Consider the following 22,525-nt stretch of genomic DNA (forward strand, 5'->3'; position numbering starts at 1 on the left):
TGGAGTCAATGTACAAATTGTCTAACTGGTTCCTACATAGGAAAAAATTTCCCCAAGTACATGCAGACACCCACACCTCACTTAGCATATTGTTTTATAAAAGTCATGACAAAGAACAGCAGTTTCCAAGTCACAGCAATCTCAGACATACATCGATTTGTTTTGCCATTAATCAGCAGTGTTCCTGCTATATGGAAAATGCAAAATGTCTCATTTGAATAAGACCTCAAAGTGAATCTCTTTGAACCACCAAGAAGATGGCTGCTCATTTGTGAGGGTAAAACAACTTCAAAACATAGGCTCAGGTGCACAAATTCAATTATTTCAAAAAAGTCAGAAAGAAAAAAGATACAGTCCCTCCACTTAGAGCCCCCTAAGATTTCTCAGAAAATTGGAAGTACTTTTTCTTTAAGAAAACTACAATCATAATTGCCAAAATCTCTTCACCTTGGAGCCCTCAGAAATCTGCAGATTATTCATATCGGACAAAGACGCATCAAAGCTAGCCATTCTGGTGTTAAAGGAATGAGAGTCAGCCGGGGTCATGTCACAGGCTGTGGTGAGCGATTCCATGGGATTAGTCTCCTCAGAAGGGGAGCGAGTCATGATCTGTAGAGAAAGCAAAGCAAATAAAACCCAGCGTGGAGTTTCTTTAAAAGCTCAAATGATCCTTTATGTAAGAGTACAAACCATTGTCCGAGCTTGTTGTTGGGTGACAGATATTATTTAACGTGCATATTTCACTATTGGAACTTAAACCCAGCAGCTGGTGTAGGGCATTAGGGCGCAGAACTCTAAAACATGAACGCTTATATTTGCAGATAACCACATCCAAATGTCTGTTATATTTCCTAAAACTTCAGATGTCTGTTAAAAGATTCCAGCCTCATAAAAGTTATTTGAGGAAAAGTCCAGGCCTTAACGGATCTGATGGTGTTCAAGGCTTCTAACAAACACCCGAGCATCTGTGTCCGGTTGCAACCTATAGACAAGAGGCTTGTTACCGTCAGTTAGACACCACCTGATATTTCAGGTGTTCGTTTAGCAGCTGTGCAAAGTTTCTTTAGCGGCAACTGGAAACCACGCTCCTGCTTCAATTACAAAAATAAACCTCCCGTTTCCCATGGCGGGAAGGTGGTCCCACTTACTAGGTCGGAGTGCTCCAGGATCTGGCTGGTTGTGAGGTCCTCCTCTTCGGAGGATTCATCGGAGTCCTCGTGGTTCATTTTATTTAGGCTGGGAGACCTTCCCGAAAGTTGGCGCTCCTCCAGAAGCTGCATATCACACTTGTCCAAACTGTCCAGAGAACGCCTGCGCACTCCCCAGTTGAAATTGTCCATACTCTCACCCTGAAATCACACCATCATCTGGTTTTTATGCCAGAATCTTCCTGCACTCACACCTTCACACATTTAATTAGTCATAGCTTAGAAATAAATGCTTTCATTATGAATTTCCAAGCTCTCATCTACTTTGGTACCAGACATTTTGTTTACGTGATGTGAAAGGTAGTAAAGCATAATATTTTCACCTAAATGCATATTGAATCATAGGCAGAAGTGATTACACACTTCTCTTGGGCCTGGTGGGTAATACCATGTTTTTTAAAAGGTGACTTTGGTCAACTCTGTAATGATCTAGGTTTCCAAAAATCTTTAAGAAAGAGACCATTTCTATTAAAACAACCTCCAAAGAGGTGAGGCCCCTCCCCGGCCCACTTAGTACTGTTTTCTTCGGAAGGAGAAAAAATAGGAGCTATGCTGTAACACATTCCACATCCTTCGGGTATTAAGTAGAAGAGTATTAGGTAAACATTCCAGCCTGTTCCTGCTACAGCGGTTTTCGCAGATCAAATGCAGAGTTAAAAGAATATCTGAGAGCAGCTGGGCGAAGTCTGATGGATCATGCACTATGCACACGCCAGAGCAGAACGGCTTAACTTTTGCTTTAGGCTCATCTTTAAATAATTGTCCCAACATAGAAAACAGTTGCTTTCCTGGACCTGAAATGGTTGACTTGGTACCAAGCGCTAATGCTGCCTTGTACCTTTTCATTTCTGAGACCTGGGCTAAGTGGCAATGCAGGTGTTAAAGCTTCTCGTTGTATCCCAGACTTTCTCTACCGACCATCTGATGTTAAATAAGTGTATCTGTCCGACAAAAAAATCTTTCCTAGAAAGTAATTTGGGTTTTATTTTTTCCTCTCTGTTAAAACAGGGATAAAGGAAGAGAAATAATACCCAGCCCCTTGATGAGCAAGTTTTAACCTATATAGATGGGTAATCTGAACAAAATCTAGCCCAGAATCCTTTCATTTAGAAGTCATTTGAAACACTGTCTGATGGTTCGCTGAAATAAAATAACTTTTTCTGGTGAGAGCTCAGTGAGTAGCATAATCATATAATATGAGAGATGTAAAATCACTTCTAAAATTATGAGCTTTAAATTTATTAATCTTCCTTTGGTTTAAGGATCTATTTCTTCTGGATCCTAATGAAGCAAAACTTGCCATTCTCCTAGATCTCTCATATAACAGATGCTTTAACTTTTCTGAAGTCTTTTTTGGCTATTCATGGCAGAAGGCAATAGGTAAGAATCCTAAACACATTCTGGATCTGATACGAAAATTATTATCATGATTTATCCCCATGTATGATGTTTATGATTGTTCTTAGGACTGTTTGATTATACAGAGTAGCTGCATCTGCTATTTTGTCTGTTATCTATACCTTTATCTGTATCTGCTATGATAAACTGTCACCAAATAATTTTTTTCCTAGTGGAAAAGATTAACTGTTTTGCTGGGATTTTAAAATAGCTATTTCCATGAAAAACTGAAAGAAAAATGAGGAAAAGGCAAGAGTTCTGGAAAGAAAAAGAAAATGCAATGTGTGAAGAAGTTAAAAAGATGAAAAGAATAAGAATACAGAGAAAAAGAAGAACATGCAAACTACTGGGAGAAATATCCAAATATGAATATAAAACCTAATTCCTAAAGTTGATTCTCTTGCACCAAATCAGTGAATGGGTTGGATGAACTATCTTAGGCAACAGTTCTGGAAGTCTCGCATGCTGAACCTGAGAAAGAACCATGAGAGAAATACAGACGTCTAGGGTGAGGGAGTGCTACCCTGGGCATGGATCGCTGTTCCTAGTGATATGACTGCACCTCTGGTGAAGCCCCGAATGAACCAGGCATGAGAACTAGCGGGAAGGGAAGGCTGTTCTTGCAGGAAGAATATCTGGATGTCTTTCTAGAGGATGCAGTAGCTCCATCAGAGACGAAGGTGTTGAAACTGTTTCCCTGGTAGTGGCTGAAGATAGTATGGGTATCTATAGTCTAGCTCAAGTTCAAGTGTGTGGTTATTAAAAGCCAACCTACGTGGTCAAAAGTCAAAACAGTGTTTTACTGATTATGTCAGATTTTCTACGTGTGAGAAATTTAGGAGATGGCTAATTATTCAAGACAATCTGCATCTGTCAGTTATCAAACTTAAATAACTACTCAGGATTTGTACTGAGATGAGAAAGTATTTGTGATTGAACATTCTAGAAATGTTAGAAATAATATTCTTTGAAATAATTTTTTTTCCATACTAGAACTCTGTCAAGTAAGGATTATTGTTGAAAGAATGTAGGTGCAGTGTGGTCAAAATATATTTCCTCAAATATACACCTTCTCAGAGTAAGTCTGACACAACACAGATAGAGTAAGGTGCTCATAGGTCAGTTTGCCCATGATGGCCCTGGCTTCTGCCTGTTGTCTACATGCAGTTATTATTAGCACGCCCTTTTACTTGAGAAATGTTCTCATTTGGATGAAACTTTATATAGTTGCCATACAGAGAGAGCTCCTAATGCCTGGAAAGGATCTGATTGGAAGTGTTGGTGGTATATTGTTAGGTGCGGCTCGTTGGCTTCACTTTTAATAAGAGGATTTAACAACAGAACCAATCCAGCTGGACGGCTGCCTTCTCAGAAATTGTAAGATTTCCATAGATCATATTTAAAACCTCACTTTCGCTCAAGAGATAAACTTCTGCGACTTCTAGACTAGGCATACCAGGATTTTAAAACTATCTTGTATTTATAGTTTAGAAAATATTTCCATACTGGAGCGACAAAGAAGAATCCTCCTTGTATCACACAGACCTTAATGTAAATATGCACGCAAATAGGCATACATACGCTAGAAGGGAGGAAAAAAGCAATTATGTTGTTATAAGTCTGCAATGATGCAAAACATCTACTTAGCGTATCTGAATTAAAGATAGCATCATCTTACCTGAAGTTCCTGGATAGCAGATTGGACAGAAAAACAAATAAGAGGTCTATTTAAAACAATTATATTAAAGATACTCAAGTGCATTTAACACAACAGCAATACACAGGGCCAACAATATAGCCTTCAGTAGATGTGACTTTAAAAAAAATGGTGAAGATATATAAACCCCCAAAGAGAGAAATCAGTATCAAACACCAGGAAGTTCGAACCCTTTTGGGGGTGGATGGTGCAGCTGGGGTAACAAATCATAAAAACAATTTCTGAAATAGCTTGCCACTTCAGGGACTGGCAGCTTCTGCTCAACACTTTTTTGGGGGAAGAGGGAGGGCGGATGCTTAAATTTTTATTTGTGAGAAAATTGTTCAACTTAGTGAGAAAACGAATGAGGGTCATCCACTGGGGGAAAAAGAAAAGGTGGCATCACCTGATCCATCTCACAAGACTAAAGTGTTTGTGGTCATGGTGTGTTCATTGCTGATGTGCAATTAATAGCCAGGACATGGCACCTTTGAACGATCCTGAAAAGTTCCAAGGCAAACTGTTACAGAGAGGAGGCAGTAAATTCGGAGACTATTTAATGAAAAGGAAGAGACATAAAAAAAACAAAACAAAACCTTGTCTTTCTTTTTTGATAATTGTGTTCTGCTCTAGACGCCAGATGAGCTTGGCTTTCTCAGATGAGAATATGCTGAAATTATTCACCAATGACAGAACAAAGGACTGCCTGCTGCATGCCTGACACTCGGCAGAGGCTATCTTACTCCCAGCATCAACTTGATAAGCAGTTATTACCGAACCCATTTAACAGATGAGGAAGTCAAGAGAAATTGCATCCACGTTTCAGGGCATAAAGCTCTGTCAGTGGCAGAGGTGAAATTCCAAGTTGGACTGCCTGACTAAAGCTCGGGCATTTTTACTCTAGCACTTGGTAAACTTGCTAGAATCCCTTATTATAATCTTATTGAGAAGTAGCAAAACATTCTCAGATAGTTTATTTTATTTGGATGGAATAGATACTCTCACACTCTGAAGTTTCTTATAAAATCTTAATCAAATAAGATAAAATGATCACTATGATTTTGAGGTTCCTGTCTGCTAGGAACACTAGAAGGGAGAGGAAGTATTCATTATTTATTGTCCCTGAAAAACATTAGTATAATATTTATTTTCAAGTGAGAGGCACCTCCGATTTTCCTTCCTTTGTTCTGATAGAAATTAAATTTGTTAGTTTTTCTGAAATTGTGTCTGATTCCTCTACTTTACATCACTCCTGCAAGGTCACGTCCCATAACACATTTTTTTTTTTTCCTTTTGGCTGAGACTAGAAAATAATGCTTCTCTTTCTTCATCAAGTTTTCCCTCCTTATTTTAACTTCCAGAGTAAAGAGGGTGCCTAAGCTTGAATTCTAGCCTAAGAACAAAGATTAGGTCAGTGGCCCAGATCAGGGAGCTAATCTTCGGACATTCCCTATAGCTCTGGCTCAGAGACATTTTGAAAGTATTCTAAACGGTTTTATTTTGGTTTAGACTTTTTAAAACAATCCTCACTCCACTTAGTGATTGATTTCTCTATTACTCATTAAGGTTAACAGTCAGAAAACTCTGCAATCCTTGTTACAGGTTCTAGAATAATTCAAGGTGAAAAGCTGACACTTATTTTAAAGATGCTTTAAGGACTGGGTCCGCTCAACTTGTTTTCTAGAGAAAGAACAGGAGCCTCCCTGGTGGTCTAGTGGTTAGGATTCGGTGCTCTCTAGAGAAAGAACAGGTAAAGAAAACATTCTTCACTCTGAGGACATAATTCTCCGCAGACATCCAGGCTAGGCCATAGCTCCTTGGCCTTGCCTCGACATAAGACGACTGGTCCGCAATCATATCCTTTTAGAAAAGGAAGGTGAGCTGCTACCGGAAGCACCATTTCTCACAAGTTTATAGGTAAGTCAGGAGGTGCCTACCCATCACGGGATCCCTTTGAAGAGGGGCCTCCATTTTAAGTGTAAGACTGGCAGAAAGCCCTTTCTCTGTCTGGGAAAATCAGTGCATTTAGCTAAACGTGAACTCCAGTGTGTTAAGGAACACTGTGAGCCAGTGCGGTACCAGGCATGTTTACATATGCCAGCCTCCCATCAGTCAATTTTGTTTTCCTCCACGAGGCAGAGACTACCCCCAGCTGGAAATGAGAGGGTCAGACTGATGCCCCTCCTTCCAATCCCGGTTTTCAAAACCATGATTCATAACAGAAAGCATCCTATTACCATACTTATCATTCAAATCCACGAATCTGCATTTGCCGGTTGAGACATGAATTCAGCTGCTCCAGGTGCTGGGAACACTAGCTACCAACCTAGAGCAGAGCCCAGAGCTCTTACGCACCTTCTATCTTGTTTCAAGTTGTAATGATTTCATCAAACGGCACAAGGATGCTGGAGCCCTCAGACTCCTGTCTCCTGCTGGAGCAGGCAAGCTTTGAAGTCATCGAGTAATTTCACTTTTGAAATAATTAGATGCTTAGCATGTATTACCCAGGCACCAGTGAACAGGCTCAGAACTTGAATGTTTTTGTGATTTTTTTTTTTTTTTAAAGTTCACCTTTGTACTGCGCGCACACACAGTCTTTGTGTGGTCATTAAACGTCAGATCTTTGCCATTTAGAAATAACTTGGCAGCTTATGCTGTGGACTCAGACAGGAAGGGTGTGGTAACTTTTGCCAAAGTTAAGCTGCTGTACTTTGAATAAGTTGATTCAAAATAAAGTTTACAGCTTTCCAATTAAAGACTCTGTTATAAAACCTCATTATTTAGTGGGTAAAAAGAAACTGTTTTCGTTAGTCAAGGAAAGGCTGAGTGGGTTATTTTTTTTACAGAGAATATACTGTACCTCTCCATCCTCCAGCTCCACATCTAAGAAATCGAAGTCCCTAAAGACTCTAAACTGCTGCTCGCTGTTTGTGTCATCCATGTTCTCTTGCTCTCGGGCGCCGTCCTCAGAAGACACCAAGCTCGTCTGGTGCTCAAGCAGATCCAAATCCCCACACGATGAAAAAATCACCTAAGAATCACAAGAGTCCTCTCCTGAGAGACCGTTCTCCCGTCGGTTGTTTGTGCTACAGAAACTGTAATTGGCTCTTCATGGCCCTCTATTTCCAGTACACACCTAATTCCTTAAGTGGGTATTTTTAGAATGTTCTTTTATTATTTATGTTGGACAGGTGCCTTCAGATTAAACTCATTGCAAAGACACAAGTTCACGCAGGAGGAAAATGCTCAAGTCACATTGCTGCTGCTTAACGGACGAAGACTGGATCCCACCTGGGGGAGTGGGGGCGGGTGTGTGTGTGTGTGTGTGTGTGTGTGACAACTGAGCATGTGTTCACAAACTAGGGCAGCCAAGTGTGTGTGTGTGTGTGTGTGTGTGTGTGTGACAACTGAGGATGTGTTCACAAACTAGGGCAGCCAAGAAATTTTCCACTGTTTCTAAACGGAGGTTAGAAATTGTACACATGCACATACACTTTACAAACATATGAGCACATAATATTTTAAGGACTACTGATACCTGTAGAATAACCTGTGAGAGCAAAGAATTTAACCCTTTCAGAGATAAACCAGGAACTGATAAAGAAACAGAAGCCAGAAAGTACAGTCCTTGCTCATTTGAATTACAGACGAGTATGTGAGTAGCCATGCTCGTAATTTATACCTAAATTCCTTTCTTGTTGATATAAACAGAACAAAACATTTTTTCCCCTATTAAGATCTTTTGTATGTTAATATCTTAAAACTGTCTTTTGTGTTTAGGTTCTTTCCACCGGGACATTTACTAGAACTTTACAGAAATAAGAAACTGCAAATGAGGGATGCCTGGGTGGCTCAGTCGGTTAAGCATCTGCCTTTGGCTCAGGTCATGATCCCAGGGTCCTGGGATCGATTCCCACATTGGGTGCCTTGCTCAGCAGGGAACCTGCTTCTCCCTCTGCCTGCCACTTCCCCTGCTTGTGTGTGCTCTCTCTCTGACAAATAAATAAAATCTGTTAAAAAAAAAAAGAAACTGCAAATGAACCTAAATGTTTTGCTATCCAGCCTTTCCTGAACATAGATTGATATTAAATAAAGTGATCAATAAGATTTTTAAAAAGATTTTATTTATTTACTTATTTCTAGGATGTGAGCAGGGGGAGGGGCAGAGAGAGAGGGAGAGAGAATCCTCAAGCAGACTCTGCAGTGAGCGTGGAGCCTGAAGCGGGGCTTGATCTCACGACCCTGAGATCATGACTTGAGCTGACATCAAGAGTCGGACTCTTAACTGACTGAGCCACCCAGGAGCCCTGCAGAGGCAAAGTGCTCTTTCCCTCTCCCTCCGCCTGCCCCTGCCACTTTCCCCTCGTCCCCTCTGCCCTCGGTAATGTCACCAGAGCAGCAACAAACCCAGTGATCAATAACACTAAAAAGGTGACTTCAGTGGAAGCCGAGCTTAGCTGCTGGCTGGCTGGCTGGCTGGGGCGCATTTCCCAGATAAGAAAACACCAAACTGCGCTTGCGTGAGAATATATGAGCCTCCAACATTTCATCTGCTCATTAACTACACTAGTAGATATATTTTGAGATTTAAAAGACAGCTCCCTGGAGCAACTGTTTGCTAATTCTTACTTTATTTGGGAAATTATTTAGTTTGCTATTTATTTTTTTGTTGATAACAAAGATGCTGAGAATATGGATGAAATAAAAATGCCCAGTGAAACCAGACCCTGAGATTTTTATTGCTTTGGCTACAGTAGACTCATAGACAACTTGAATTTTCAAAATTAGCTTCAATCCTAATGCTGTGATTATTTATTTATTCCAAAACCCAATGGCATGTTGTTGTTGTTCTGTTTTAACTGTAACATCAGTGGATGTTTATAAGAGAAAAAAATCCCATAATGATATATCATTATTTCCATCCCTATTGTGCATAAAATAATGACATCACAGGAAGAGGCATGCATACACAGAGTAAAATGACACCCCAAAGGAATGTTTATTAAATATCGTGGTGCAGGAGAGAGTCATAAATAAGGACGTCTGAGCATATTTATAAAAAAAAAAAATCCAAGAAATTTTAAACAATGAAAACAACTGAATATTTATTTGCAGACAAACTGGAGGAAACAGCCATTCATTGTTTCTGAACTAAGTGAGATTAAAAATCATAGTGTGGAGAGAAATAATCTACAGGCTTGATCTAGATGGTGGATATCATACCTGTAATTCATAGCAGACTTCTCTAAAGCTAAAAAAGATCAAAGGTAAAAAAGATATGGTGTCAACATACACGTGATACATGACAGAACTTACTGATGGATTTTTGCTTAATCCTACTTCTTGGCCACACAGAGAAAGAACGTGCACCAACTTCTCTTTTGTCCTCTTCTGGAAAAGAGACATACAAATACATTTTAATCATGGGGTCCTGTGATCAAATCTGTTCCAATACTGTAAGCCACTAGCCACATTTGACTATGGCCCCCGAAATGTAGCCAGTAAGAATTGAGACATATAATATACAAAAGGAATGCAAAGTATCTCAATAATTGCAAAATAGTGGCTGCATATTGAAATAATAATACTTGAGATGTTTTAGGTTAAATAAAATATGTTATTAAAAATGATTTTACCTGTTTCTTTTTACTTTTTTTTAAAAAAGGCGACTATTAGTTTAAAATGAGACACACGTTATGTTTCTACTGGACAGTGCTGATCTGAGTTTTCCCAATGGAGGGCGGGTGAAAATCAGCCCCTGGGTTCTTCAGCAGACACTCCTGACTCCCCTTGATAATCTTTTCTTGTCTGTTACAACTTTCGGCATTAGCAAGGCTTTCCTTACACCTAAATTAAATCTATTATGTTCCAGCACAAATCTATTTTCCTCAAATGGGAGAATAACTTTACTTTCCACAGAATTAAAAAATTCAATTATCTGCCAGCCATATTAAATCTTCCTGAAGTTAAGCAGATTCAATTCCTTTTGCTTTTCTTCACAAGCCTTATTTTTAGGCACTTACCCATGGAGATCCTTCTATAAACTTGTCACATTTTCCAATGACATAGATAAACTAGATCTCAGGATGATTGGTGAGTTGAGAATGAAAAGGAAGAGTAGCCGGGGCCTAAAAAATGTTAATGTACTTCAGAAATGCTCTTAAAGCAATCTTCCTAACTCTGTAAAATGATTTTTTCCCTTTTAATCTGATTTAAGTTAATGTGGAGACTGCTCGGAGGCCAATATCACTCAGCTTTTCTTTCTTAATGGAATTTGGCTTCACTGCATTCTTCTTTCCAAAATTATAGAAGGGACACTCAATACCGTGTCTTTTCAAGGTCAAAGACAGGAAGACCTTGATGTGGGCAGATGGCAAGAGATTTGCTAAAATATTTTCCTAAGTTTTAGTGGGCATTTTACAATTGTGGGAAGGAATCAATGTAGAGGAACCTGGAACTGGGATGGATAGTTTTCTTCTCTTTTCCAGAACCCCAAGAAAGTATAGTAGGTTCTCTTGCTCAACAGCTCAATGAAACGTCACTGAGAAGCAGCTGTGTGCCAGCAAGTGTGATGCTTTGCGCTTCACTCCCCTAATCTTGGTGAGCCCTGCGGTCCCCTGCTCAGCACCCACCATTTGGCCTTCTTCCAACAATACGGTCCCTCTTTTTCTCTTGGGGACAGTTCCTCTCCCACTAAGTGGGGCTTTGCCTCCCTCACACATGTTGTAAGAGTCCTTTCTCTAGAATCACTACGGATGTTGGGGAGGGAATGCCTCTGTCCTGGAATCATCAGAGCCAAAGACCATGCAAGTCTGGAGCTGCTGGAAGCTGTTGGTGCTTCATAAGACAAGAGTCTGCTTGAGAATGAAGTCGCCAGAGAGGGAAGGAGGGCCAACACTGGGAAGGGAAGGGGAGGACAGCGAGAAGGGGAGAGAGAGAGAGGTTAAGGATCCAGTTCCTTGGTTTTGTGTACTAGAATCCAGCTGTGCGTGAAACCAAGCTACGGGAGTTAATAAATTCCTTTTCCACTTGAGGTAATTTTCCACTGGGCTTCTGTCAAGTTAGTTACCGAAGAGCCCTGAATAATGCAGAGGTTTCACCCGACAGCAATTCTGATGACACTCACGCTGTAATGCAGTCGCCCAGTGAGTGAATGGACCTACAGAGAGATCCAGCAGCCTGCTCTGCTCCGACTATGGCTCAGACTGTCCATGGAGACCACGACTGGAGTGCGTGCTTGGGGGACAGTGGTCAGAAGGGCCACCGGAAAACAAGGTATTTGCACATCTTAGACAAAGTACAGGCCTCCCGAATGTCCATTCATGGAGCAGCGGGTAGATCTGACTACTTCCTACCTTCTCTTTCCTTCCTGGTCCCTTAGCATCATTGAGTAATCTCTTCCCTCCTCCCTCCCCTCTCCATCTGTGTAAGAATTTAGATAATTTTACCAGTCTACAAAGCACTGTGGCTTGAGGAAGCAACCAGAAAAGCAGATTCTGCATTCTTGTGCAGCCTTATCATGTAGAACTGGTTGGGAGAACTAAGGATGCATTATTTGGAGAAAAGAGAGCTCATGTGGGTGAGACGCAGAGGGGGTGGGGTTTCTTTATCTATTTGAAGGACTGCCATGTGAAAGAGAGGTCACATTTCATTTGCTAAGCCTTAAGGGAAGTAGGACCAATGGGTAGAAGCAGCAAACATCAGACTTCAACTCAATGTAATGAGCTGTTCCAAGATAAAATAGGTTCCCTTGGAATGCCAATCACTGAAGTGTTGAAGCCTAGATGGGCAATGTCAGGATGGCAAGGGAGAAGCCCCTTATCATATGGGCAGTTGGGCTCGAAAGTTCCCTCTGAACTCCCTTCCAATCCTGGGAGGCTAGGAGTCTATACCTGAGAGTACTGGGGCCTTTTCCAGCTTACAGGAACAAGGACATTGGAGTTAGAGCCTGATGACGTAGATGATGTGCTCCTGGTGACGGCCACAGCCCTGGGCTTCCCATCCCGTCCAGAAGAGTTCTGTAGCTCATCGTATCGCCTCCCGATGATTGGCGTCTTGACAAAAACAAGGAAAACAAAAGTTCACGTTCTTCCATCTGCTTAATAGTTCTGTGGAATACGGGATCACTCTACCCAGCAGCAACCAAGCACTGCTCATTTGATTAAACCTTAGAGAAGTTCAGAGTTACAAATAGGCTCATTTTCCTGATGTTCAAACACATATTCTAAATCGTTTTATGTCTTCAACATTTTCCCACCCTCTTTAGCAAATCCAACTCCTTGTTCTTAAACATACTCAGGAAACCACTGATAAAGATGAGAAGCAAAACATTCAGGAAAGCAAACAGTTTTCAGATGTTTAAGCTGAAAAGAATTTCTTATTGTTGTAACAAGAGACCAAAGTTCCTTCCCTTCTTCCCAACCTTTAAGTATTCTCAATTAATTTAAAAATTTCTTTAAATTGATTACATCTTTTCGATTATTTAAGTGAATGAATTTGGGGCCAGGTATTTGGGCAACACTTTAGAAATTTCACTTCTTGAGAGTTCATTTCTCATGCTGGTGTCCTGTGGCTGGGTAGACAGCACCATCCACACTTTAGCCCCGACGGGGCTGCAGAAACCCATTTGTGGGCCTGCCCTCAGAGGTGGCAGACACTGGCTGGAAATTCTCCATCTGGTTCTCCAGCTCTTTATTCTGGAGCAGCTGGGTCCCTGCGGGTGTGCAGCTGACTGGCTGCTTGTTTTCTGTACCGCTTTTGAACAGAATAAACTTCACTCAAGGAATAGAAGTAGCTCTCCCCCTCAGCCATGTAAAAAAACGTTAAAAATTAAAAAAACAATTGATCGGATGCCTTGATATCATACACATACTAAATACAGTTGCAGGTATCACACGGGGAGCAAGAGTACCTCAAACTGGGTACTGAAAGCACAGAAGGTCAATGAGACCATTGTGTAGGCTTCAACCTACTTCACAGAGCCAGGAAGTTTCACAGAATCAGATCCAGTTCATTCCTTCGGTGAATTTATTCATTCAGCAGTGTTGAAGAATATTTGTTAAGTACCTATCTTACACCAGACACTGTACCAGACCCTGGTAACAAAGTAGACAGAGCGTAGTTTCTGCTTTGGTGGGCTTATGGGGCCTGGGGTAAGCAAGACAGGAAAACAAAGTATTTGCACATCTTAGACCAAGTACAGGCCTCCCAAATGTCCGTTCACGGAGCTGCAGGTAGACCTGACTACTTCCTACCCTCTCTTTTCTTCCTGACTCCTTAGCTTGGTTTACTGGTCCCTTCCCTTCTCCCTCTCCTCTCCCTTAAGGCAAGACTTGAGACAATTTTACTGGGTCTAGAAAGCAGTGTGGCTTGGAAGCAACTGTGAAGGCAGATTCTGTATTCCTGTAAATCTCAGTCATTTGCTGGTCTGGCTGGGAGTTCAGACAGCAAAGTTGTGGATGTAAAGATAGGACAGGACCCCTGTCATACAAAGAAGGTCATGGTTTAAAATGCTTAAGATCATTCCATTTTAAAGTTATCTTTTTTAAAAAAAATCATTTTTAAAAAAAATAACTGACGCTAGCTTCTAGTTTTAGAAGCTGCCAATTGAGAGCCCCAAAGAATATGACACTTGATGTGTTCTTAAAAAACAGAACCAAATTTAGGCCTTAGGAAACTTAATTTGAAATAAATGTAAAATAAGTCTCTCTTTCCTCTCTTTTTGACCTTTGCTACATTTCTCCCTGCTGAAGTGGACAGAAACAGATAGCATACCTCTGAAATATCAAAGTGAAAGTCTAGGGTTTTTCCAGGTAATTCCTTAGAAGCACTGGTCCACACTCGATGTATTTCTATCTTTGAGAGGTCACTCTGCTGGTAGGAAGGCAAAACTAGGCTGGCAGATCGAGAAACTACCAGCTTCAGGATATTCAAAGCTTCTCTCCAGTGAACACTCTGAAGGGAATAAAACATTCAATGGTTAAAAACAATTTCATTTAAAAAAAAAACCAAACAAAGAATCTACTGCTAGCTACCGAAACTTCTTATGACCAGTCAGAATTCACTGACTGAAAACAGTGCAGCAAATTCCATCCTATGTAAAAGGCAAATGACATAAAAAAACAATTTATATATAAGAGGAGATACATTTAGGAAACAAGCAAATACAAAAATTGCAAATTTTGTCCATATTCAAATAAACAGAAGTTTAACATTACAAGGTACCATTTTTGCCAACGTGGTACCTCCTTCACACGAATAAAAAAGTCCCCCAGTGTATTTAGGCTATCGACCACTCACTCTTTCTCAAAACTCTCCCCACCTCCAGCTTCCAGTCTTCCTTGGTTGTTTTCCTACTCCCCTAGCTCCTGCCACCACCTTTGCTTCCTGGGCGCCTCTTGTCTTCCCACTTCAAATCTTCCTCATGACCTAAGCCAGGACCCTGGGAGCCGTTCTTAACTCCTGTCTTTCCCTGCCTCTGGATAAATTGCTCCCCTCTCCATTCCTGCTGGCAGTGGATCAGCTGAATCCTCCCCAGCCTCTGCGTGGACTATTTCAGTGGCCTCTTAACTGGCCTCCCTGCTTGCGGCCTCTACTGAAGTCCAGCATACCCTCCCCAACTATGGTGATCTTTCTAGAACTCTTCAGACCGAGCCCCTTCCCTGCCTAAACTTCTTCAAGGGCTCCCTCTGGTGGGCGGGGTGGAGTCCACACTCTGAACACAGCCCACAGGAGTACTCTTCCCCAGGCCGGCCCTGGAGTTCCTCACACCAGGCAAGCTCTCTTTGCCACTGTGTCTTCACTGATGTTATTCCCGTGTCCCGGAATGCCCTTCTTCTCCTTATCGGCTTATCCCAGGCCTACTCTTCCTGTAAGACTCATTTGTTTTGCCATCTTTGTCTCCCTGACAAACCCCAGGCAGACTGATGGGCTTTTCCCACAAAAATATTGAGCATAGATAAACTAACTTGGTAAAAGTTATTATTATTATTTACCCAGCCTTGGGAATAAGAGCACATGAAAGAAAACACATTTCCTTCACTGTTAAGTTCTGCACAGGGGAGGTCATGATTTGGATGTGAAATTAGCCGCCATTCAAGAGAAGATATTGAGTAACAGAGATAGCCCACAGGCCTGAGTTAGAATAGGCAGCCTAGTCAAACAATTTTTTTTTTCCTTTTTACCAGGGGCACATGATTTGTAGAAAAACGTGAACCGAACCCCTGGCCCCCACGACGTCTGTGAAGTGAGAAAGGGCTACTGAATGCCTACTAAGTGCACGACGCTTTTTGGAGAAATGCCACTTGAAAAATGGAAAATAAAAAAGGCTTGGAAACCATTTTTAGCATTAAATAATGTCTGCAAGCAATGTGATGTTGAAGTGACGATGGGGGAAAAACGTCTAAAATTTACACTGTATGGCTTTATGGATGAGTTTAGCCAGACAGAACCTTGCATCTGCCCTTGAACTCTGCAACTCACCAAGTACACGCCTGTGTTTATTTGTTGTAGTATTTTCAAGCACACTGAGGCAAGTTGCTCAACCTCACCTCCCTCAACTCTAAAGTGACAATTTTAACCCCTGAATTAACCCTTTGCATGTGGAAACACCTGGCCTACAACCTGGCACACCTGAGTTCCTTCTCTCTTCTCCTTCTGTGAAATAGGATACTACAAATAACAACCCTGCTGGGCCCTCCCAGCCAGGTGTGTGCCTTTAATACTCAGCCCGTAAGCCCCAAGAGGCAGAAACATGTCCTCTGAGGGCTCGGGAGCTCACCAGGGCTGGTCCTGTCTTTTCCCGTCACTATACCACTCGGGATGTGGTCAACCACAACTGACTGTTCTCAGTGGCTTAGAGATACCAATGGACGAGTATGCACCCGGTGCAGGCTGGCATGACCACAGCTTTGCAGCCAAGTAAAAGCTACAAATCCTCAGTCTTTCTGGAATGACTCTCTGGAAACAACCTCGTTTGTAAGTGACGTTATCCAAATACTCACTTGCACATATTTTTCAATGGTCTTCAGGACTTCCACGTTAAACTGTTTTACAGGGACGACGGACAGGTCCATGTAGCTGAGCAGACTGTAGATCACCTGGAGGAGGGGCTGCTGCATACTGGGGAGACCCTTCTCCAGCAGCTGTGGGAGGCAAGGCATAGTGTGACACAGTGTGATACCAGCCTGTTCATACAGGAGCACCAATGCCTCCCCACACCTTTATGAGCGCACGTTTCCTTAGGAAGGAAAGAATCCTAACCACTAAACAAATGAAGATATCATTAAAGGCAGTGTAAGTAGTTCTGAATATACAGATACCATATCCACAGTGGAATACAAGAAACCTCAAAAGGAAAGCATCAAATACCACTAATTATTGGAGATTACAAAGTAACACAAAAGACACAAGTTATTAGTTATCAAACTGGCAAAGTTTCCCAAGTGAAAATAGCATGGTTGACGATAAAAGATGGGTATTCTTACACATCAGTGGAAATGTAACGTGGATAATTTGGCAGTTGGCCTCAAGAGTACTAAAAACAGTTTATAGCTTTTGAAATAGTAATTATCCTTCTAGGAACTTTTCCAAACCTATAGACACTAAGATTTATATATGAGATTTCAGCAAGGCATTATTTATAATGGTAATAAACCCACAAAAAACTAAACAAGAAAGCTCTGCAAGCAATATAAATGTTGAACACTAGGGAAATGGATACAAAATTATGGTAAATTGTATGATGAAACATATAATCAAGAGAATGACATTTTTAAAGATTTTTATTTATTTGAGAGAGAGAGAGAGAATGAGCAGGGGGAAGGGTAGAGGGAGAGGGAGAAGCAGACTCCCTGCTGAGCAGGGAGCCCAATGCAGGACTCGATTCCAGGACCCTGGGATCATGACCTAAGCCAAAGGCAGACGCTTACCCCACTGAGCCACCCAGACGCCCGAGAATGACATTTTTAAAGATAGTAAAGGCTATCGGATAATATTAAGTCAAAGAGGAAGGATATGCAATTTCTGTATCGTAGATGATGCCAAAATCGATGTGAATGGGTGGGTGTTACAGAGAAATAACAATGGAAAGAAATCTAACAAAATGTTAACAGTGTTTCTCTCTAGATAACATAATGATTTTGGATGATTTTTTTTTTTAATCTCCCCCTCCTGTTCTTTTCCCCACTTTTCTGTACCTACTAAACTTTCTTTTATGGACATATACTATGATATCAACACTATTTTAAAAAAAGAAAGCAAAATAATGAGAAGATTTATGTGACAGACATCACGATAAAAAGTTACTGTTCAAAACAAAGAACCGTAGAAATGATTCAAATAAATGCTGAAATTCCACATCAAAAGTGGTCAGAAGAAGTAACTGAGCAGTTAACACATGAGGAAATGAACAATTTGGAAAATCTAGTGCATGGAAAAGTGAACATTTTTCCTAGAAAGGAAATACACAAAGAGAATAATTTTAAAGTACCAATAAAAATATAAAACTGAAAAAAGGAATAAAAGGGATAATAAAATACAGTGAGGATATCAGAAAACACGTTTATACACTGTTGGCAGTATTGTAAATAGGGGCAATATCTGTGAAGACCAATTTCCCAAATGTGTAGAACTAAATAATGTATTCATGTATCCATGCCCTTTACCTGAATAGTTACTTTGGGAAATGCCACCAGAAGAAATCACCTGGATGTTATCTGATAAGAAGTCTACATAAAAGGACCATTTGTAATAGAAAAAGATGATGAATATAAGCAACAGGGGAAATGTTTAAGCACATTGGGTTACATTAACCTGTTAGAATCCCACAGTTGTTGAATGTGACACTGTGTGAGCACAAAGTTAATGCTACGTGAATGGAGCAGGCTCACAGGAAATACTGACCGTAGCTACCTAAAATTACGTGTATGTGCCTGGCCAACACCTGAAAGAGCATATGAGTACTTGAATTAGGAATTAATATATACTGTGGGAAGTGAAGTTTATAATAAAATTTTCAGTGACAGTTTGTGACAAAGGCCCAATAGAACAAATTAGGTAATCCGTTCTCATTTATTTTTATTGTGGTAAGATGTACATAACCTAAATTTACCACTCTGACCACTGTTAAGTGTACAATTCAGGGGCATGAAGTGTATTCATACTGTTGTGTAACCATGGCCACTATTTGTTTCCAGAATTTGTTCATCATCCCAAATGAAAACTCTGTTAAATGTAAAATGCTAAGGCTCCATTACCCCGTCCTCAACCCCTGGTAACCACTGTTCTACTTTCTATCACTGCAGATTTGCCTATTCTGTGCACCTCACAGAAGTGGGTTCCTGTTATATTTGTCCTTTTGCGTCTGGCTTCGTCCACTTGGCATGATGTTTTCAAGGTTCACCCATGGCATGCTATGGGTCGATGCTTTGTTCCTCTTTAAGTCTGAATAGTGTGTATGCATGCATATGCCACATCCCATTTGTACTTTTGAAACCTCATGTCTAGTGATCCAAGCAAGTCTTACCTCCTTGCTAACTTACACTTCACTTTGTTTTAAAAAAAAGGCATCATCTGCCTTCATAAGCAGGGCATTTACGTTGGTTGTCCCAGTATTTCTTGTGAGCTGAGGCATGTGTGTGCTTTCTTAGTAATTCTTGCAGGGACAGATGTGACCAAGGTGATTATCCAAAGCAGCAGGGTGGCATATAAGAGAGGCTCCTTAAAGTGCCAGGGATGGGATGGAGTGTGGAAAGGACCTTTGGCTGTTGACAGTCTGAATGCCGCTCACATATTGCTGACCCAGACCGCAAATCAAAATCCTGCAGATCAACTATCAGTGTTGATGGATAGGGCAAGGACCCTCTTCCAGGTACAAGAGTTCAGTCTTGTGGAGCCTTTCAGAGGACGACTGACTCTCTAGCCTATCTGCACCCTGTTCTGGTGACATAACAAAGAGAAGTTAGAATGTACCATCCTCGTCACTTCTGAAAAGGCCCTAGCAAGAGGTATGCATGCACATCCCTCAAGCAAAAGCAACGGTGAAGATGCTAAACCGAGGTGACTGTTACGGCCATTTCACTCAGATTTCACGACCTTGTGTGTTAAGCTAGTGAGTGACCAGAGGTGCTACCAGAATACATTTCATCACTTGTCCGATATGCTATGTATTTCCAGGACGAAGGACATGGGGCTTGGAACCAATGTGCTAGAAACACAGTTGTATGAGGACGAAAGTCCCATTCAAGTTCAAAAAACAAACTTAAAGATGAAGATAAAAAGCTTATTTCAAAATAGATGCTTTGCTAATTGGTTTAGAGCAAACAACCATTAAATATACCAAGTCACACAGTAACCCCCTAAATAAGATTTGAACACCTGGAGTAATTAGGATACAATTTCCTCATTTCTGGAAGGTACTGACAGGTATTAGTGCAGTAAAAAGAAGGAATTTAAGTTTTTGAGGCAGGTATACCCCAGTTCAAAGGCTGGCTCTGCCACCTTAAACATGTGGCAGGTTATTTAACCTGGCTGGGCCTCAGATTCTTTGAGGATAGCGTCCTCATCGCTGCATTGTTGTGAGGATTTAAAATGCTTCATACAGCATCTATGATAATATGTAATAGGCACTCAATAAATGAAGAGATTGTTATGCATTCCGTGTAAATTTTTTACCCATGAAAACTATAGTGGGTATCCTTAACTGAAGAGCTTACCTCTGCCAGGTAGGTCACCATATTCAAGGTAATGTCAGCGTATGCTTCGTGAAGGTATCGGCAGACCACGTTGACCCATGTGGCACAGTCCCTCGTGTAGCTGTGTGTTTTATAGAGAGTCATGACATGTGCAAGATTGGAAAGTTTGGGATTCTTTTCTTCCAAACACACCTTTTAAGAGAAGAAAATCAATTAGGGATAACATAGCCTGATGAGCAGGAAGATGTGTCAGAAATTTTGCTGTAAGATTGCAATGTTTGCAATTTTGCTTTGGAATCTGGAAAACACATTGATACTTTTTGTGTGTGTGTGTGTGTGTGTGCAAGATGCAGAAGTGCTTATCTTAGTCATTAGCTAATATAATTTTCACAGATTCTTTCCACCTGTCTTCTCAATAATGAAACCACAAGACAATGTGCGTTGGCTACTCAGAGATGTAAATTACTAGCCATATCACAGTTATGATTTTCAGGTTTTGTGAAACTCATTTCCCTTTCAGGGCAATTTCTGCTTAGCATTGGACCTTCTGGAAGGCCTGTATGGATCCACCTGAGTGTGGCAGCAGAAATCATACCTGAGCAATCCTTTCGGCTATATCCTTGCAGAACTGATTGGGATTTTCAAAATGTTGGATCAGCTGGGGCAGGAGACACAACACGTTCAGTGGAAACCCTGGATCAGAGAAGATGCAGTGGAGATAGCTGAATATGGTGCATTTTAACTGTTAACCGTGGGAAGGAATATTGCAGATTTCTTCCCAAGGTGATCCAAAAGCAGTCTTTTGAACCAGTTTTACTGTGATCTAACACAAAATCCAGGAAAAAAAGGGTACAACCACAATGACACCAGTTATAGAGGAGGAACTTGAAGTAGATGGGTAATTCTGAGATATGGTGACTATCTTGCTATGGGCTGTGAATCAGGATGACTGGCAGAGATTTTAAAAAGCAGATTAAAATGAACTGAAGCGCTAGTCTGAAACTTTTATCAAAAACTGTATTTTAAGAAAAGCTTGTATGAGAGGGCATAGGCCAACCAATTTAAGTCTTACTCATGTAATGTAATCAAAAAGACTCTTTAAAATGGTAAGTAATGGCTTAGTACCACTGTGTTAAGCTCTACCTTCATGAAGAGAAGTCTGGGCCACATGCCATGGTATTAAAAATATGGCTGGTGATTTGGCTTGATTCAAAATGATAGGGAACCAAGCAAATTTTCAAGAGGGGGAAAAAAAGCTAAGAAAACAAGAAAGATTTAGGAGTTAAGAAAAAATAGAAAAAAGGTTTATCTGTACAAGAACAATGGAATAAACTGACAGTACCTGTGATTTGATCTGGAAAGTACAAAGAAATCATTAATATATAACTTCTGCCCCTGTTACGCTATTGCCTTAAACATGTCTCCCACAATTTAAATAGTTTTAAGTAAGAAATGACAAACTACTCCCAAAGAACAATTTCTAAACAGAATTGTTGAAAGTACTAAGCCCATTACCATATTACACTCAACACTAACACAACCACCACCAGAACTGCAAGAGAATGAGTGATGTTGGCCTTACCAATGGCTTGGGATGAATCCACCATGGATACTTTGGATACTGGTGTGAGCAAACTGAAAAGCTGCAGGGTCAAGTCGGTGGTGGTGAGGGAGGTGAATCCTTTCAGCAGCAGCTGCTGCAACCCTGAGAAGTCTGACCACTTGAGCTGTGCCTGGAGTTTTTCAAGTTTTTCTCGGTTCTCAGCTTTATCAAGTGGCATGTGAGCCAGTAGCCTGTTCAACAGCCTCAAGGCCATTAGGTATTCAAACTCAAAATCAGATTCCATCAAGGCCACTGTGACCCAAAAGATGGTGGCCAACAAGTTGGTTGGATGGTTTATGTGTGATGGGTCTGAGAGGCTGTCCTTCAAGGAAGATGAGCTTCTTGTTTTTGAGGACAGGCCTTGTTGGGTACAAGCCTGAATTCTGTCCAGTGTGGCACTCCGGGGTGGGTCTGAGGATCGGTCGACAACACCAAATTTCTTGGGCACAGAAAAGCTTCTTTGATGCCGGCTCCGTTCTGCGGTTGCCGTATTGCCACTGGCCGCCCCAGGGTTCACATTTAGTTGCCCTGTGCTCTTTCTGCTTGCTGTTAGTTTAGTGCTAGAGCTTAAATCTGGTGATGAAGAGCTGGGTATAAAAGTAAAAAAGTTCAAAAGAAAGCCAACATGCTTCAGTGAAGAGCCAGTCCTTTTAAGATCCACTGACAAATAATAAGCTAGGGAAATCGTTCTTTGGAAATACTATTATTTTTTTCTCATATGCTTAAGCTTACAGGAATAAATTTTCTATTCCTAAACTTAAAGCTATGAAAAACAAAACAATGAGAAACCTCACGAACAAAACAGCAACAAAACCTAATACTGACTTACTGAAAGGCTAAAGAAGAGCAGTTGGTGGTAAAGTTTACTGATCTTTCATTTATATTTTTGTTTGACTTTGGGCAGGAGTAATTTAGAAACAGAGTATAA

General features: G+C 40.9%; 1 protein-coding gene across 1 annotated transcript in view; it reads right to left on the bottom strand.

Moving 5' to 3' along the window:
• FRY (FRY microtubule binding protein) overlaps positions 1-22,525 on the bottom strand; it is a 259,681-nt gene that overhangs the window by 35,610 nt on the left and 201,546 nt on the right. The window contains exons 44-53 of the mRNA XM_044913570.1: positions 21,577-22,184; positions 20,590-20,687; positions 20,016-20,186; positions 16,305-16,445; positions 14,077-14,256; positions 12,195-12,356; positions 9,619-9,693; positions 7,163-7,333; positions 1,149-1,349; positions 448-609 (exon numbers count right to left, since the gene is read on the bottom strand). Coding sequence (XP_044769505.1) covers positions 448-609; positions 1,149-1,349; positions 7,163-7,333; positions 9,619-9,693; positions 12,195-12,356; positions 14,077-14,256; positions 16,305-16,445; positions 20,016-20,186; positions 20,590-20,687; positions 21,577-22,184 — 1,969 coding nt within the window. The remainder of the gene's footprint in view (positions 1-447; positions 610-1,148; positions 1,350-7,162; positions 7,334-9,618; positions 9,694-12,194; positions 12,357-14,076; positions 14,257-16,304; positions 16,446-20,015; positions 20,187-20,589; positions 20,688-21,576; positions 22,185-22,525) is intronic.

This window comes from Neomonachus schauinslandi, chromosome 3, assembly GCF_002201575.2.
Source record: "Neomonachus schauinslandi chromosome 3, ASM220157v2, whole genome shotgun sequence".
Taxonomy (NCBI): Eukaryota; Metazoa; Chordata; class Mammalia; order Carnivora; family Phocidae; genus Neomonachus; species Neomonachus schauinslandi.